This window comes from Mustelus asterias, unplaced genomic scaffold, assembly GCF_964213995.1.
Source record: "Mustelus asterias unplaced genomic scaffold, sMusAst1.hap1.1 HAP1_SCAFFOLD_42, whole genome shotgun sequence".
Classification (NCBI taxonomy): Eukaryota; Metazoa; Chordata; class Chondrichthyes; order Carcharhiniformes; family Triakidae; genus Mustelus; species Mustelus asterias.
This window is the reverse complement of record NW_027590119.1, coordinates 801307-819391: the sequence shown is the minus strand read 5'-3', so window position 1 is coordinate 819391 and position 18085 is coordinate 801307. Positions and strand designations below refer to the sequence as shown.

The window sequence follows — 18085 nt, the reverse complement described above, 5'->3', positions numbered from 1 at the left end:
CAGACCCGCCCTCCTCCTCCTATTGGTCCGGAGCTGCCGTCATTGTGATCTGGTCAGGCTGATGAGGCCGGACACGCGATCTGAATGTGGAGCATGCGCAATTCCTTTGTTCTCCTCGGGAGCGAGAGTCCTTTGTCCCGGAGAAGCGGAGTCAGCGTTAGGCGGTGGCTGCGAGGATTTGGAAACACTTTGTGGATCCGCAAACCCTTCAGAATCATTGTCAGCTCCCTGGTTTGCAGCTGCGGGGCTTCTCCCTCCCTCCCTCCCGGGAACAGGCCCAGGTTAACGGCCCCATCCTGGCTCAGCCACTGGAGGATGGTTCACATCAGAGGATGGGGGAGGGGGACAATAAATAAGAGGTTACACTTTGGCCTCAAATCAATGAGGACTCTGATCTCTGGGAAGGAAGGAAACCCTGGGAGGTGGGCGGGGAGGATTCACAAACACCCGCTGGAGACCCCAACACTCCCAATAAGATCCATCAGTCTGCAGACAGGAGCTGGAGAACTGAACCCAGAGGAGAGGGAGGGAGAAAACTGGGAGTGGAGGAAAGAAATGGTGAGATGGGTTTGGATTTCAGCCCAGGGAGGAGGGAGAGTGTGTGGGACGGGGATTTACAGATTTGGGGGAACAAGGGAGGAAAAAATGATCCAGAGAAACAAGAATTGTCTGTTTTGATTTTTTTTCCTATACTGACAGTGATTTTGTAAACTTCTTTTGCAGAATATTTGAAGTGGAAGTTTTACAGACAGGAAACTCAAATCAAAATTCTTACTAATATTTCACAGTTGCTCGATTTATCAGCACATGAACACTCTCAACCTTTGAATGCGGGAGGAGAAATGTTTCTCTGTTCTGTCTGTGGGAAAAGATTTCAAACATCAGTGTGACTGGAAAAGCACCGAGACAGAGGGTGGGAGAAAAGATTTGTGAAGATATTTCACACTGGGTTTGCCAGGCTGACCAACTCTCTGAGAAAATGAAAGGACATCCTTCATGAGTCTGTTGGAGCAGGTGAGCAGTATTGTGTGCGGTGCTGCTGGAACTGCGTGGGTGGACAGGGGCTGGTTGGCAGCCAGAACAGTTGGAAGAGGGTGCTGCACAGATCCATCTTACGGGTGAAACAGCGCCCATACGCCATGCAGCCTGGCACACTGGACTCAAACACGGGACAATCCATTGAAATATGAGATGGTTGTTCAATGTGGGAGTTGGTTGCAGGACAGGGAGGGGGGAAAGTGTTCAGGATGAGGATTTACTGCTTCACAGGAACAAGTGAGGAAACGATGTTCCACAGAAAGTAGAAATGTCTGTTCTGAATTTCTATCTTGTATTGATCATGATGTTTCTAAACTCCTTTTACAGGATATTTGAAATATACACACACTAAATCATCCAACCTGGAGAGACACGAGGACATCTACACCATAGAGAACCCATGGAAATGTGGGGACTGTGGGAAGGAATTCAGTTCTCCATCCCAGCTGGAAGCTCATCAGCGCAGTCACACTGGGAAGAGTCTGTTCATCTGCACCGTGTGTGGAAAGAGTTTTAGTCGAATGTTCAACCTTCGCACTCACCAGCGACTTCACACTGGGGAGCGGCCATTCACCTGCTCTGTGTGTATGAAGGGATTCAGCAGTTCATCTCACCTGCTGAAACACAAGCGTGCTCACACTGGGGAAAGGCCTTTCACCTGCTCCGTGTGTGGGAAGGGATTCACTAACTCATCTGATCTCCTGATACACCAGCGAGTTCACACCGGGGAGAGGCCGTTCACCTGCTCCATATGTGGGAACAGATTCGCTCAGTCACAAAACCTAATGAGACACCAGCGAGTTCACAAGTCTTCTGGAGGCAGATTCCCCAGTTATTGAACAGGTAATCACATCCTGCACTGACCCATGTGCATTCTGATAGCTATGGTGTGTTTCTGCTGCTGTTAATAATTGCTGTAACCAGCTTGAGTTAACAATTCAGGTATTTGTTCAAGTTCAGATAGACTAATGGATCAACCAGGGTCTAATTGAATAACAGAGCAGACTTGAAGGGCTGAACAATCTATTCCATTTCCTGAGTAGTCTGTCCACAGGACTGTCCTACTCTTTAACTCTGCTCCATCGCTGGTTCCTGGTGAAGTGTCTTCCCCCCCAGTTCTCCCATCACTTTCCATTCATCAGCTGGTGTTTGAGCCCAAGTTTATTGGGAACAGGAGGAAATCATTTATCCCCCTTGAGCCTGTTCTCTTATTGACTGGGGTCACGGCTGATCTGTGACCAAACTCCATTTACCCAGATATTGTTTTAATCCTGACTTCCCCAATCTGTTACAATGTGATTTAAAAATAACTTTCATTTATATCAGAACTTTAATGTAGGAGAGTGTCCCAAGGTGAATCTCAGAAACATCAACTGACAGAATCAGACAGACAGAGGAACACTGAGGAACACGATAGGAAGGATGTGATTGCACTGGAAAGAGTGCAGAGGAGAGTCACCAGCATGTTGCCTGGGCTGGAGTGTTGGGAAGGCGATTTATTATCTAAATGGGGAGCGACTTCGGGGTGCTCCAGTGCAGAAGGATCTGGGTGTCCTCATTCACCAGTCACAGGAAACCAGCATGCAGGAACAGCAGATTGTAAAGAAAGTGAATGGAATGTTGGCATTTATAGCTAAAGGATTAGAATATAAATGTAAGGAACTATACAAGGCATTGGTGAGACCACACCTGAAGTATTGTGCATAGTTTTGGTCCCTTTATTTGAGGAAAGATGTCGTGGCATTGGAGGCAGTTCAGGGGAGGTTCACTAGATTGATTCCAGAGATGACGGGTTTGTCGTATGAAGAGATATAGGCCTATACTCTCTGGAATTTAGAAGAATGAGGGGAGATCAAATTGAGGTGTACAAGATGATAAAAGGTATGGATAAAGTAGACGTGGAGCGGATGCTTCCTCTTGTGGGGCATTCTAGGACAAGAGCTTATAGTCTTAGGATAAGGGGCAGCAAATTTAAAACAGAGTTGAGGAGAAACTACTTCTCCCAAAGGGTTGTGAATCTGGAATTCGCTACCCTGAAGTGCGGTGGATGCTGGGACAGTGAGTAAATTTAAGGAGGAGTTAGACAGATTTTTAATTGGTTATGGGGAGAAGGCAGGAAAATGGGAATGAGGAGCATATCAGCCATGGTCGAATGGCGGAGCAGACTCGATGGGCCGAATGGCCTAATTCTGCTCCAATATCTTATGAGCTTAACACAGCCTTAAATGTATTCAATGGCCAAGCCTCCTACTTACTGGAGAAGGGATTTCCAAAGACTAATGATCTTCATAGAGAATACGTTTCTCCTCATGGTGTAAACTGAGAGACCTCTTATTTTCAACTGTTCCATAATTCGATATTACCCCATGAGGGGAAACATCCTCTCAGAATCTACCCGGTCAAGCTCCCCCAGGATCTAATATGCTTCACCAAGATCACCTCTCATTCTTCTGAATTCCAATGGGTAAAGACTCAACCTGTTCCACCTTTCCTCAGAAGCCAAACCCCCTCATCACAGGAGTCAGCCTAGTGAACATTTTCTCATCTGCTTCCAATGAAAATGTGTCCCAGCTTAAGTAATCCTGAGCCGGAAAGCAGGCAGACACATTGTTGTGAATTTCTATCCTGGACTGAGAGTGATGGGTTTTGGAAACTTATTTTACATGGGTTAAAAGGGGAGGATTTACCCACAGCAAACTGCAATCAAGTGAATGTTTAACAAAAAACAAAGTGCTGGAAAATCTCAGCATGTCTGACAGCATCTTTGGAGAGAGAATAGAGCCAACGTTTCGAGTCTGAATGACTGTTTGGAGAACGGTCATCCAGACTTGAAACAGTGACAGAGGCGAAAGACCTGACGGACCGAATGGCCGACTCCTAATTCCTGAGGTGAAACATGTCACCATGGTTGTGAACAATCATGTTCAGCCTCGGACAATTATCAGGGAGAGAGATGGAGTCGGTGGCTGGGGAGTGAAGTTTGTAGCAAAGACTGAAGCCAGTGGCTTCAGTCTTCCCAATATATAAAATGTCTGTTCATCCAGGACTGGATGGCAGACAAGTCAGGACAGTGTGTTTAAAGTTTTTTAAAAAAGTTTATCATGTCACGAGTAGGCTTATATTAACACTGCGATGAAGTTACTGTGAAAATCCCCAAGTGTGTGAGACTTGAAGGTGAATTTCGAGGTGTTGATTCACACTTGTGATCCTGGTCCTTCCAGGTGGTGGAAGTTGAGGGTTTGGGAGATTCTGTCAAAGCTCCAGCTGAGTTGTAGATGTGTAAAATCCCTCTCCTCCTGCCATCACCAGCACCTCCCCCATCCCCCCACAACCTCTCCTCCTGCCATCACCAGCACCTCCCCCACCCCCCCACAACCTCACCTCCTGCCATCACCAGCACCTCCCCCATCCCCCCACAACCTCTCCTCCTGCCATCACCAGCACCTCCCCCATCCCCCCACAACCTCACCTCCTGCCATCACCAGCACCTCCCCCATCCCCCCACAACCTCTCCTCCTGCCATCACCAGCACCTCCCCCATCCCCCCACAACCTCTCCTCCTGCCATCACCAGCACCTCCCCCACCCCCCCACAACCTCTCCTCCTGCCATCACCAGCACCTCCCCCACCCCCCCACAACCTCACCTCCTGCCATCACCAGCACCTCCCCCATCCCCCCACAACCTCTCCTCCTGCCATCACCAGCACCTCCCCCATCCCCCCACAACCTCTCCTCCTGCCATCACCAGCACCTCCCCCACCCCCCCACAACCTCTCCTCCTGCCATCACCAGCACCTCCCCCACCCCCCCCACAACCTCTCCTCCTGCCATCACCAGCACCTCCCCCACCCCCCCACAACCTCACCTCCTGCCATCACCAGCACCTCCCCCATCCCCCCACAACCTCTCCTCCTGCCATCACCAGCACCTCCCCCATCCCCCCACAACCTCTCCTCCTGCCATCACCAGCACCTCCCCCATCCCCCCACAACCTCTCCTCCTGCCATCACCAGCACCTCCCCCATCCCCCCACAACCTCTCCTCCTGCCATCACCAGCACCTCCCCCATCCCCCCACAACCTCTCCTGCCATCACCAGCACCTCCCCCACCCCCCCACAACCTCTCCTCCTGCCATCACCAGCACCTCCTCCACCCCCCCACAACCTCTCCTCCTGCCATCACCAGCACCTCCCCCACCCCCCCACAACCTCTCCTCCTGCCATCACCAGCACCTCCCCCACCCCCCCACAACCTCTCCTCCTGCCATCACCAGCACCTCCCCCACCCCCCCACAATCTCTCCTCCTGCCATCACCAGCACCTCCCCCACCCCCCCACAACCTCTCCTCCTGCCATCACCAGCACCTCCCCCATCCCCCCACAACCTCACCTCTTGCATCACTGCCCATTCTCTCCCACTGTCTTGTACTCTCCTTAAGTAGAGGCCTGAGTCTGGACAGACCCAGACTGGGTGGTAAGTTCCTTTCCCTGATGGACATTAGTGAATCAGTTGGGTTTTTATGATAATCCAGCACTGTTCATTAGTATCAGACAAATGACCAGATTCATTCAGCTCAATTTCACAAGCTGCCTTTGTGTTTTTGTGGGTTCTCTCTCACTCCTGTTTTTTTGTTTTAAATCAATTTCACAGGGTTTTAGAAGAGGAGGATTTACAGTCAGGAAACTGAAACCAAACATCACACCAGGAGCTGACAGAGGTGTATCATTTATCGTAACTTGAATATCATTTAATATTAAACATGGAAGGAAAAAGCACTGTTCACAGTGAGGAGAAACCATACACGTGTTGTGTGTGTGGACGAGGCTTCAGTCGATCATCTGGCCTGTCGAGACACAAGCACAGTCACACTGGGGAGAAGCTGTGGAAATGTGGGGATTGTGGGAAAGCGTTTAGTTATCCATCTGACCTGGAAACTCATCGACGCAGTCACACTGGGGAGAGACCATTCACCTGCCCTCAGTGTGGGAAGGGATTCACTCAGTCATCCAGCCTGCTAAAACACCAGCGAGATCACAATGGGGAGAGACCATTCACATGTTCTGAGTGTGGGAAGGGATTCACTCAGTTATCCAATCTGTTAGGACACCAACGTGGTCACACTGGGGAAAGGCCATTCACCTGCTCTGTGTGTTGGAAGGGATTCACTCAGTCATCCCACCTGATGACACATCAGCGAATTCACACTGGAGAGAGATCATTTACCTGCTCCGATTGTGGGAATGGATTCATTCAGTTATCTGATCTGCTGAAACACCAGCGAATCCACACTGGGGAGAAACCATTTACCTGCTCTGTGTGTGGGAAGGGATTCACTCAGTCATCTCACCTACTGAAGCATCTGCGAGTTCACACTGATGAGAGACCTTTTAAATGCCTGAACTGTGAGAAGTGCTTTAAAAGTTCTGTGGAACTGACATCCCATCAACGGGTTCACTCTGACGAGAGACCATTTAAATGCCTGGATTGTGGGAAGTGCTTTAAAAGTTCTGGGGAACTGGTGACCCATCAACGTATTCACACTGACGAGAGACCGTTCAGATGCTCTCGTTGTGGGACTGGATTCAGGAAATCATCTCAGCTCACTGTACACCAGAGAATTCACACTGGGGAGAGGCCGCTCACCTGCTCTGAGTGCGGGAAGGGATTCAATCACTCATCCAATCTGCTGAAACACCGGCGCATTCACACCGAGGAGAAACCATTCACCTGCTCTGTGTGTGGGAGGGGATTCACTCAGTCATCCCATCTGCTGAGACACCAGCAAGGCCACAAGTAACTATAGTGATTGGGTTCTGCTGTTAATCACCTGCAGGTCTGAAGATTATTCACTGGAGTCTGGTCCTGCTGATGTTAATAAACACCAGGCCGGTTGTAGGTGTAAATATTCTGGATAAGAGTCAAATAAATCAGCTTTGTGTTAAACACAGTGTGTTGTGTCTTTTTAACATCACTAACAGAAGTTAATTCCTTTTGAAAGGTTCTCCCTCTCCCCGTCTCTGCCATCCTCACCCCCAACAAGTGTGAGGAGCTCCATCGCAGTTTATTTTTTACAGGTCAGTAGCTGAGAGACAGGATCCGCAGCAGCTGTCCCCCTGAGGGAGCGTATTGGAAATGCCAACAGCACCCTCGCTTTCCTCAGTGCCCGTCCCCTTCCCTCCCTCCCCGGCAGCACTGAGCCTTTCCCAGCATGCATTTCACACTGACTGCTCATTAATTGGCCAGTCTGAAATCACATTCCGGGGCCGATTGCACCCACTTCCAGGCTCTCCCGTGTGAGTGTGCCCGACAGATGGAAAATTCAGACCTTGGTGTCAGATTTAACAACAGGATGAGTTTCTGACCACATATCCACACCATCACTAATACCAAATATTTCAATCTCCATAATGTCAGCAATCTCCACCCCACCCCAGCTCATCTGCTGCTGAAACCCTCACCCATGCCTGTGTTTCCTTTAGACTTGATGATTCCAGTACATTTCTGAGCAGCCTCTCACATTCACCCCACTCCCACATGGAAACGTGAGATCATCCAAAACTCTGCTGCCTGCCGGCTTTCTCACACCAAATCCCATTCACCCATCTCCCCCCACCCCTGCCTTGCTTACTGACCTACACCGGCTTTAAGTCAAGTCATGCCTCGATTTTAAAATTCACATCCTTATTTTTAATTTCCTCCATGACCTTATCCCTCTCTATCTCAGTAATCTCCAGTTTCACAATTCCCTGAGATCATAGAATAGAATCCCTGAAATGCAGAAGGAGCCCATTCGGCCCATCAAGTCTGCACTGATATCAATCCCACCCAGGTCCTATCCTTGTAACCTCACATAATCCCCCTGACACTCAGGGCAACCCCATCCAGAACTGTTTCCCATAACCCCAAGTATTTACCCTGCTAATCCCCCTAACCTGCACACCTTGGGACACTAAGGGGCAATTTAGCTTGTCCCCCAGATATCTGCACTCTTCTCATTCAGGCCTCTTGCGCATCCATGGTTTTAATTACACCGTAAGAAGTCTCACAACACCTTCTTACTGACTTCTGACAACTGACTTCTGACTGTGCTTACCCCAGTCCAATGCCTGCATCTCCACATTTTAATTACACCACCATTGGTGGCAGGGTCTGAGTGTGAAACTCTGAAATTCCCTCCCTAAACTGTCCATCTCTCTCTCTCGTAATTCAGGATCTGCCTCTCAATCAGGCTTTTGTCCATCCATCCTAATATTATGCTCTGTCACTCATAGAATCCCTACAATGCAGAAGAGGCCATTTGGCCTATCGAGTCTGTACCAATATTCTGAAAGGGAATCATACCCAGGCCCTCACCCTATTCCTGTAACACATTTACCATTTCTAATCCATCTAACCTGCACAACTTGGGACACTAAGGGGCAATTTAGCATAGCCAATCAACCTTACCTGCACATCTTTGGACTGTGAGAGGAAATCCAAGCACTCAGAGGAAACCCACACAGACATGGGGAGAGTGTTCAAACTCCAGACAGATAGTCACCCAAGGCCTGAATTAAACCTGGGTCCCTAGTGCTACGAGGCAGCAGTGCTAACCATTGTCATTTTTTTCTTCATGAAACTCCTCTGAAATACCTTGGGGTGCTTTCATTCCCAGTATTCTCATTTCCAGATCTATCAGTAATGAACTTGCTGCCGTCTGGAACAAAACTGTTTTCACCACTAAGGCTCCGCTGTGATGTAATAGTCTCTATGACATCATCGCAGCAGGACTGGATGACATCATCAGAGTCCATTGTTTCTGAATGATCCACATCAATAACAACAGGAAATACTCATCAAGCTGAGCACATTATCTAGGCTGACACTGCAGTCTGACATTGAGGGACTGCTGCACTCTGACACACACTGTCCTTCACATGGAGCTTGTGGAGCTCTGACTACAATCTTACAATCCTTACAGAGTAGTGGTGACAAAGGACTGAGAGATTGTAAATGTTACATCCCTGTTCAAAACACAGCAATTACAGAACAATCGGCTTAACATCAGCGGTGGGGTAAATGAAACCAATAATCTGGGACACAATCAACTGATACTTGGAAAAGTATGGATTACTAACTCCAGCATTTTCTGTTTTTAATACTGAAACTTCCCTCAATCTCTCGGCTGGGAGAGACACTCTGGAAGGTACGAGGAGCTGGGACTTGTCCATGAGAGTAACTGAAGGTATGAGAACTGAAATAATCTAGAGTCAGAAAGGAGAAAAGATCCAAAAACAGAACGGTCGGTAACAGGACATCAATTAATCCTGGAGAAATCAAGTACTTGACACACTGTGTTTGAAACAAAGTTGATTTATTTAACTGACATCAAGATATTAAACTCCAGCCCAGTTACAGAGATATTAATAATCAATAGAAATAAACTCCAATTACCAGAATGAACATGGTTCAGTTCTGGGTGTGATTAACAGTGACAGTAAAAGAATAAAACACATTAAGAGGAACAGAGGGTAAATATAAATTATTTCTGCTGGTTTGACAGTCTAGGAATCGGTGGCATTGTCTAAAAGTTCAAAGCAGACCCTTCAGGAGTGAAATGACACAGGAGGCAAAACAGGCCATTGGACACAACAAGTCCAGCTCAGTGTTTCTGCTCCAAAGGAGCTTCCTCACATCATTCCTCATTTCAAGCTCTCATTGTTCCTCTAGTTTCCTGTTCAATACTAACATACATACAGACGTATGAAATAGGAGCAGAAATAGGCCATTCAGCCCTTTATTCTTAATGCCATAACTGACAGATTAAGAGGGAAAAAAATCAACGGTTTAATAGTAAGGGGAAGAGGCAAGTTGGAGATGCTCCACAGTGTTACAGACTGACTTGTTGAATCTGTTTATTCCATCCCATCTCATATTCAGCTGATTGGAAAATGGCTAAAATACTTCAACATGCAGGGATTTGGGGACAAGAGTGAGTTTGCTGCTCAGATTAGCTGATGTCTCCAGTCTCCATATTATAAGATGGGTCTGGAAGGACTGGAGAAGATGCAGGAAAATAGACTAGAAAGATGCCTGAACAGGCAGTTATACCCAGCAAGAAAGACTGGACGGTCTGTAAATATTTTCTCTGGAAAAGAGAATGAGGATGATCTGATCCTTTAAGATTATGAAAAGGTTCGACACAGTAGACAAGTGCAAGATGTTTCCACTCTCAGACAGATGAGAAATAAAAACAGAAAATGCTGGAAATAATAGCCTATCTCTGGTTGGAGAAAGTGTGCTAATTTTCAGGCCTGGGTGTTGAATGGTCATGGGCCTAAAATGCAAACTCTGTTTCTTGCTCTACAGATGCTACTAGATCTGCTGAGTATTTCCAGAATTTTACATTTTGATTTCCAGCATCTGCAATATTTTACTTGTCTTTGACTGGAGAGCACAAAGAATGCTGAACACATCATCAGAAGGTGTGAGATTACCATCGGAGCTGTAAACCTTTGGGTAAAATCCCATCATCAAAAGATTATTTCCCAGTAGAATGTGGAAATGGATTCACTCAGTCGTCTCACTTACTGATAGAACAACACAGTTAGACTAGAGGGACAACACTCAGACACTTCACATGTGCAAAGGGATTTCCTTAGTTTTCCTCAGTGGCTAATACTCTGACTTTAAAAGCTCAAAGCATTTGATCCAATGTCAGCATTCTTATTGGCGAGGGGCAGTTTAACTGTTCTGTCTATGGGGAAAACCTGCTGAGATCCCGATGTGTTCACTTCTAACTGTAGATGTTTGTTCTGTTGTCAATCAGACCCAGAACCGAACTTTAGTGGAGAGCCTATGCTCATAGAATCATAGAATCCCTACCGTGCAGAAGGAGGCCATTCATAGGACATAGAACATTAGAGCGCAGTACAGGCCCTTCGGCCCTCGATGTTGCGCCGACCAGTGGTACCAATCTAAAGCCCCTCTAATCTACACTATTCCAATATCATCCATAAGCCCACACCGACAACAATCCTACCCATGCACTATCCCCATAACCCCAAGTATCCACCCTGCTAATCCCCCTGACACTAAGGGGCATTTTAGCAGAGCCAATTAACCTAACCTGCACATCTTTGGACTGTGGGAGGAAACCAGAGCACCCGGAAGAAACCCGCACAGACACAGGGAGAACATGCAAAGTCCACACAGACAGTGACCCAAGGCCGGAATTGAACCTGGTTCCCTGGTGCTGTGAGACAGCAGCGCTTGCAACTGTGCCACCTCAGTCCTTAGTTACTATATCAGTCCTTAGTTCCATATCAATCGATTTAATACATTTGTTTTTGTGGCCCAATGGTACCAATCATATTCAGATCGCAAACCATATTTTCTTTTTAACAAAACCAGTGTGAATGGCGGGGTGATTACCCAACATTCTCTGCGGGTGAGAATGTGCCCTATCCACATTACAGCACCGCCTTGCGCAAACGCGGTACCTGACTCAGACCGGAGCATGCGCAATCTGGGCTGTGACTGGCGCTGCGAGGAGCCGGAAAGAAACAATGGAGTGAGGTTCAGTAATGGAGCCGCTGGGTGACCGGGGAGGGATAGAAGCAGCGGAGTGGGCTGGGAGGCTTCATAAATACCCCGTAGAGGCTTCAATCCAGAATAAAATGTTCCTGGTCCCGCTTCAATTGGTACTGAATAGAGTCGGAGCTGAGCGGCTCCAGGCCCGGGTCAGCGGCCGCCATCTTTACAGGAACAAGATACAGCAGGGCGCATGCGCTGTGAGCCTGGCCCGGTTACCAACTCTCCCGGATTCGACTGGAGTCTCCAGGAATTTTTTTATTCATTCAGGGAATGTGGGAGCCGCTGGCTGGACCAGTATTTATTGTCCATCCCTAATTGTCCTTCAACTGAGTAGCTTGCCAGAGCGTCTCACAGGGAATTTTAAGAGTCAACCACATCTCAGTGGTTTGGAGTCATATTTAGGCCAGACCAGATAAGGATGGGAGATGTGTTTCCCAATGCATCCAGGGAATGTGGCTGCCACTGGCTGGACCAGCATTTATTGCCCATCTTTATTTGCCCTTGAACTGAGTGCACTTCACGGGGCATTTTAAGAGTCAACCACACTGCTGTGGATCTGGAATCACATATAGACCTGACCAGGTCAGGCAGCAGATTTCCTTGGCTCAAGGACATTAGTGAATCAGTTGGCTTTTTACAACAATCGACAATGGTTTCATGGTCATCATTAGACTTTCAATTCCAGATATTTATTGAATTCAAATTTCAGCATCTGCTGTAGTGGGATTCAAACCTCAGTCTCGAAAACATTCAGGACATTAAAAAATATATCTTTTGTTGTCATTTTCCTTTGAACTTCTTCACTGGAAATAAAAATATTGAAAATGGATAAAAGTTGTTTGCCTGACTGTCAATCATTATGCTGTAGGGTGAGGAGTCTTTTTTGCTTTCCAATTGGCCCAGGAAGGCAGTGGGGAAGGATGTGTTGACTGATTAATGGTTGGAGGATGGGCACAATAGAAAAGATGTGATAAAACCTCCAGGAAAACACTTAATCACATTTGGCAACTCAGAGGAGAGAATGTTGTGAATTTCTATCCTGGACTGACTGTGATGGTTTCTGTAAATTTACAGAGTGCTGGAAGTGGAGAATTGACATATGGGAAACTCAAATCAAACATCACATTGTGATCTGATGACGTCACTCAATACATCAGGACCTGAATGTCAGCAGCATCTGAAAGTGGAAGGTAACAGGTTTGTCGATTGTGTCGGTGAGAGAACAAAGAACAATACAGCACAGGAACAGGCCCTTCGGCCCTCCAAGCCTGCGCCGCTCCCTGGTCCAAACTAGACCATTCTTATGTATCCCTCCATTCCCACTCTGTTCATGTGGCTGTCTAGATAAGTCTTAAACGTTCCCAGTGTGTCCGCCTCCACCACCTTGCCCAGCAGCGCATTCCAGGCCCCCACCACCCTCTGTGTAAAATACGTCCTTCTGATATCCATGTTAAACCTCCCCCCCGCCCCCCTCACCTTGAACCTATGACCCTTCGTGAACGTCACCACCGACCTGGTTTCGGGTTTCAGTGTGACTGGAAAGGCCCCGAGATTCACAAACCCTGGTTAGACCACATCTGGAGAACTGTGCTCAGTTCCGGGCAACAGGACATAATGGCCCTGGAGAGAGTGTAGAACAGATGTACCTGAGTGATATCTGAACTCCCAGGGTTAAATTCGGTGAGATTACAGGAAAGTGCCATTCCAGTGCAGAGGCCATTCAGCCCATTGGATCCATGCAAGCTGTCTACAGCAAGCCAGTCAGTCCCATTCCTCTGCTCTATCCTCATATCTTTGCAGCTTTATTTCCCTCTAGTGTCTATCCAATTTCATTTTGAAATTATTCATCGTGTCCATTTCCACCCAACTCGTAGGCAGCAGGTTTCAGGTCATTGCCACTTGCTGTGTAAAAGCATTCTTCCTTACCTCTCCTGTACTTTTTACATACAAATTAGGAGCAGGAATAGGCCACTTGGTCCCTCGAATCTGCTCCACCCTGTGGCTGATCTAAGTTTCACCTCAACTTCACATTCCTGCTTACTCCCGATAACCTTCCACCCCCTTGCTTATCAAGAATCTATCCAGTTCTGCCTTAAACATATTCAAGGACTCTGCCTCAACCACTTTTTCCAAGAGCCGGACCCACAAATGACCAGATTCATTCAGCTCAATTTCACAATCTGCCTTTGTGTTTTAATGGTTTTCTCTCACTCCCTTTTTTTGTGTTTTAAATCAATTTCACAGGGGAATTGCAGTCCAGAAGCTCGAACAAAAGATAACATCAGTGTTGGACAGAGTCGCTCAATTTATTCTGAACTGAATATCATCAGATTTTAAACATGGAAGGAAAAAGCACCGTTCACAGTGGAGAGAAACCCTACACATGTTGTGTGTGTGCACAAGGCTTCAGCCAATCACCTGGCCTGTCAAACCACAAGTGCAGTCAAACTAAGGAGAAACCATGGAAATGTGAGGACTGTGGGAAAGGATTCATTTCTCCGTCCAAACTGGAAACGCATCGGCGCAGCCACACTGGGGAGAGGCCTTTCACCTGTTCTGTGTGTGGGAAGGGATTCATTCAGTCGTCCGACCTTTCCAAACACCAGCGAGTTCACTCCAGCGAGAGACCATTCACCTGCTCCGAGTGTGGGAAAGGATTCAGTATTTCAGCCGAACTGTTGAGTCACCAGCGAGTTCACACTGACGAAAGACCTTTTAAATGTCCAGCCTGTGGGAGGTGTTTTAAAAGTTCTGGCGTACTGATGTCCCATCAACGTCTTCACACTGATGAGAAACCGTTCAGGTGCTCTCACTGTGGGACTGGGTTCAGACGATCATCTCAACTCATTGTACATCAGCGAGTTCACACAGGGGAGAGACCATTCAGGTGCTCTCACTGTGGGACTGGGTTCAGACGATCATCTGTGCTCACTGTACATCAGCGAATTCACACTGGGGAGAGGCCGTTCACCTGCTCCAACTGTGGGAAGGGATTCACCCAGTCATCAGACCTGCTGAAACACCAGCGAATCCACTCTGGGGAAAGGCTGTTTACCTGCTCTGTGTGTGGGAAAGGATTCACTCAGTCATCTGGCCTGCTGAAACATCAGAGAGTTCACGCTGCGGTGAGGCCATTCACCTGCTGTGAGTGTGGGAAGGGATTTACTACATCAACCATTCTGCTGACACACCAGCGAGTTCACACTGACGAGAGACCTTTTAAATGCCCAGACTGTGGGAAGTGCTATAAAAGTTCTGGGGAACTGATGTTCCATCAACGTGTTCACACTGACGAGAGACCGTTCAGGTGCTTTCACTGTGGGACTGGGTTCAGGCAATCTTCTCAACTCACTGTACACCAGCGAATTCACACCGGGGAGAGACCATTCACCTGCTCTGAATGTGGGAAGAGATTCATGACTTCATCGCACCTGCTCAGACACCAGAGACTTCACAAGTAACTATAGTGATTGAACTTTGCTGTCAGTGACATTCAGGACTGAACCATGTTCATTAGGGTCTGTTTACACTGATAATAAACCCCAGCCACTTACAGGGGCTAATATTCTCACTAAAAGTCAAATAAATCAGTTTTGTGTTGAATATACGTATGGTGTTGAATCTTTTCGATATCTCTCATGCAATTCAGATCCTTTTGAAGGGCTCTCCCACTCCCGTCTCCTCCATCCTCACCTCCAACAAGTTAGACTGTTAGAACATATGTAAGAATCCCAACAGTGCAGAAGGAGGCCATTTGGCCCATGGAGTCTGCACCAACTCTCCAAAAGAGCTTCTTACCCAAGTCCACACCCACCCCCTGCCCAATACCCATAACCCCGCAAGTCTACCATGGCTAATCCCTCTAAGATACACATTTTGGACACTAAGAGGCAATTTAACATGGCCAATCCACTTAACCCACACATCTTTGGACTGTGGGAGGAAACTAGAGCACCCGGGGAGACCCACGCAGACAGGTGGAGTATGAGGATTTCATGGAGCTTCTTTGTCACTAAGATTGAGACAATCTGATCAGCTGCCTCTGCTGATTCCCTCCCTTCCACAAGGCCAAACTCTGTCTAAATTTCACCCTTTCCTGAGCCCTGAATCAACATCTTTCTCTCGTTTCCCTCCTGTCTCCCCTCATGGCTTCTTAGGACTCATTTAGCCCATGAGCCCCACCTCCTGCTCCATTGACTCTATTCCCACTAAATCTCCCACTAAACTACTGATCTCCTATTTCCCTGTGTCCACGGACATTGTCAACGATTCTCTTAGGTACTGTCCCTCTTTCGTATTTGCCATCAGTACACCCGTGTCAAAAAACAATGTCTTGACCCCACTTCCTTACAATCTACTCCCCATCTCCAACTTCCTTTTCCTCTCCAAGCTGCAGTGTTTAAACTAACACCAGACATACTAACACAAGGGCAGCACGGTGGCACAGTAGTTAGCACTGCTGCATCACAGCGCCAGGGACCCGGATTCGATTCCCGGCTTGGGTCATTGTCTGTGCAAAATTTGTACATTCTCCCTGTGTCTGCGTGGGTTTCCTCCGGCTGCTCCGGTCTCCTCCCACAGTCCAAAGATGTGCTGGTTAGGTTGATTGGGCCATGCTAAATCGACCCTAATTTCAGGGAGATTGGCAAGGTAAATAGATGTGAGGTTACGGGGATAGGATGGGATTGTTGTCAGTGCAGGCTCGATGGGCTGAATGGCCTCCTCCTGTACTGTCGGGATTTTATGAAGAAAACACCAGACACCAGTTAGCGAAGGTTCCTTCAAACCAACAGAGAGAGAGAGAGATAGGGACAGACAACACCCCACAATGACACACCCAACCTGACACTCTCACACAGCCACACACACACAAACATAGTGCACCCATTTACTGAGGGTTGAAGCCACAATTTGATTTCCACATCAGGGACTGATGAAAAACAACATTGAATTGAAGGAAATTGTAGGACATGTAAACACTGAAACATCCTGAAACCAACAGAATATCCGAACACAGGAAGACCTGCTCTCATAAACCACAGAATCACATGGGAACAACACAATGTGATTTTCACAATCCCATTATAAACAATGTCAAATCTTATTTAAGAACACAATTAACATATAATAAGAAAATTAGCATAATTTTTATCAATTACAAAAAAAGAACAACCATGATATTGTATAAACCTGAACAGCCAAGTGTACTGTTCCAAATCAAACAACCCCACAAACAAATATCTGTTACTTAACGTTTGGGAAACAAGAATCTGGTCCTGAAACAGACAATATAAACCTTACTGGAACCACACACAGACACAGCAAGATCCCAATCTTTATCTGCATGATCAGCTCCAAACAGCAAGATCCCAACCTACACCCCGAATCCGAACCCTAACACTTCACTCGAACCAACACCTCACTCGAACCAACACCTCACTCGAACCAACACCTCACCCTCCCTAATATCTCACCTTAACTAATACCTCACCCACAGGGACAGCCCGGGAAATTACCGACCGGTGAGTCTAACCTCAGTGGTTGGTAAGTTGATGGAGAGGATCCTGAGAGACAGGATTTATGATCATCTAGAGAAGTTTAGTATGATCAAAAGTAGTCAGCACGGCTTTGTCAAGGGCAGGTCGTGCCTTACGAGCCTGGTTGAGTTCTTTGAAAATGTGACCAAACACATTGACGAAGGAAGAGCGGTGGATGTGGTCTATATGGACTTCAGCAAGGCGTTCGATAAGGTCCCCCATGCAAGACTTCTTGAGAAAGTGAGAGGGCATGGGATCCAAGGGGCTGTTGCCTTGTGGATCCAGAACTGGCTTGCCTGCAGAAGGCAGAGAGTGGCTGTGGAGGGGTCTTTCTCTGCATGGAGGTCAGTGACCAGTGGAGTGCCCCAGGGATCTGTTCTGGGACCCTTGCTGTTTGTCATTTTCATAAATGACCTGGATGAGGAAGTGGAGGGATGGGTTGGTAAGTTTGCTGACGACACCAAGGTAGGTGGTGTTGTGGATAGTTTGGAGGGATGTCAGAAGTTGCAGCGAGACATAGATAGAATGCAAGACTGGGCGGAGAAGTGGCAGATGGACTTCAACCCGGATAAGTGTGTGGTGATCCATTTTGGCAGATCCAATGGGATGAAGCAGCAGTATAATATGAAGGGTACCATTCTTAGCAGTGTAGAGGATCAGAAGGACCTTGGGGTCCGGGTCCATAGGACTCTTAAATCGGCCTCGCAGGTGGAGGATGCGGTCAAGAAGGCGTACGGCGTACTGGCCTTCATTAATCGAGGGATTGAGTTTAGGAGTCGGGAGATAATGCTGCAGCTTTATAGGACCCTGGTTAGACCCCACTTGGAGTACTGCGCGCAGTTCTGGTCACCTCATTACAGGAAAGATGTTGAAGCCATTGAAAGGGTGCAGAGGAGATTTACAAGGATGTTGCCTGGATTGGGGGGCATGCCT

The 18085-nt window shown here is 47.5% G+C and overlaps 2 protein-coding genes across 3 annotated transcripts; both read left to right on the top strand.

Moving 5' to 3' along the window:
* The first annotated feature begins 1762 nt into the window (after window positions 1-1762).
* On the top strand, window positions 1763-6837 carry LOC144482774 (uncharacterized). Its single transcript, XM_078201625.1, has 2 exons — window positions 1763-1881; window positions 5691-6837. The coding sequence occupies exon 2, from the start codon at window positions 5800-5802 to the stop codon at window positions 6835-6837; it is 1038 nt and encodes a 345-aa protein (XP_078057751.1). The 5' UTR covers window positions 1763-1881; window positions 5691-5799.
* Window positions 6838-9498: 2661 nt separating this feature from the next.
* Window positions 9499-15216, top strand: LOC144482772 (uncharacterized). 2 transcript variants are annotated; one of them, XM_078201622.1, is made up of 3 exons: window positions 9499-11592; window positions 12690-12805; window positions 13860-15216. In XM_078201622.1, the coding sequence occupies exon 3, from the start codon at window positions 13955-13957 to the stop codon at window positions 15074-15076; it is 1122 nt and encodes a 373-aa protein (XP_078057748.1). In that variant the 5' UTR covers window positions 9499-11592; window positions 12690-12805; window positions 13860-13954; the 3' UTR covers window positions 15077-15216. The 2 variants fall into 2 exon arrangements, with proteins under 2 accessions (XP_078057748.1, XP_078057747.1); XM_078201621.1 differs by having other exon boundaries at window positions 12690-12812.
* Window positions 15217-18085: the final 2869 nt, after the last annotated feature.

Excerpts from the sequence above, each read along its gene's own strand:
- LOC144482772 (XM_078201622.1), top strand. The coding sequence starts at position 13,955 with ATGGAAGGAAAAAGCACCGTTCACAGTGGAGAGAAACCCTACACATGT.
- LOC144482774 (XM_078201625.1), top strand. The coding sequence starts at position 5,800 with ATGGAAGGAAAAAGCACTGTTCACAGTGAGGAGAAACCATACACGTGT.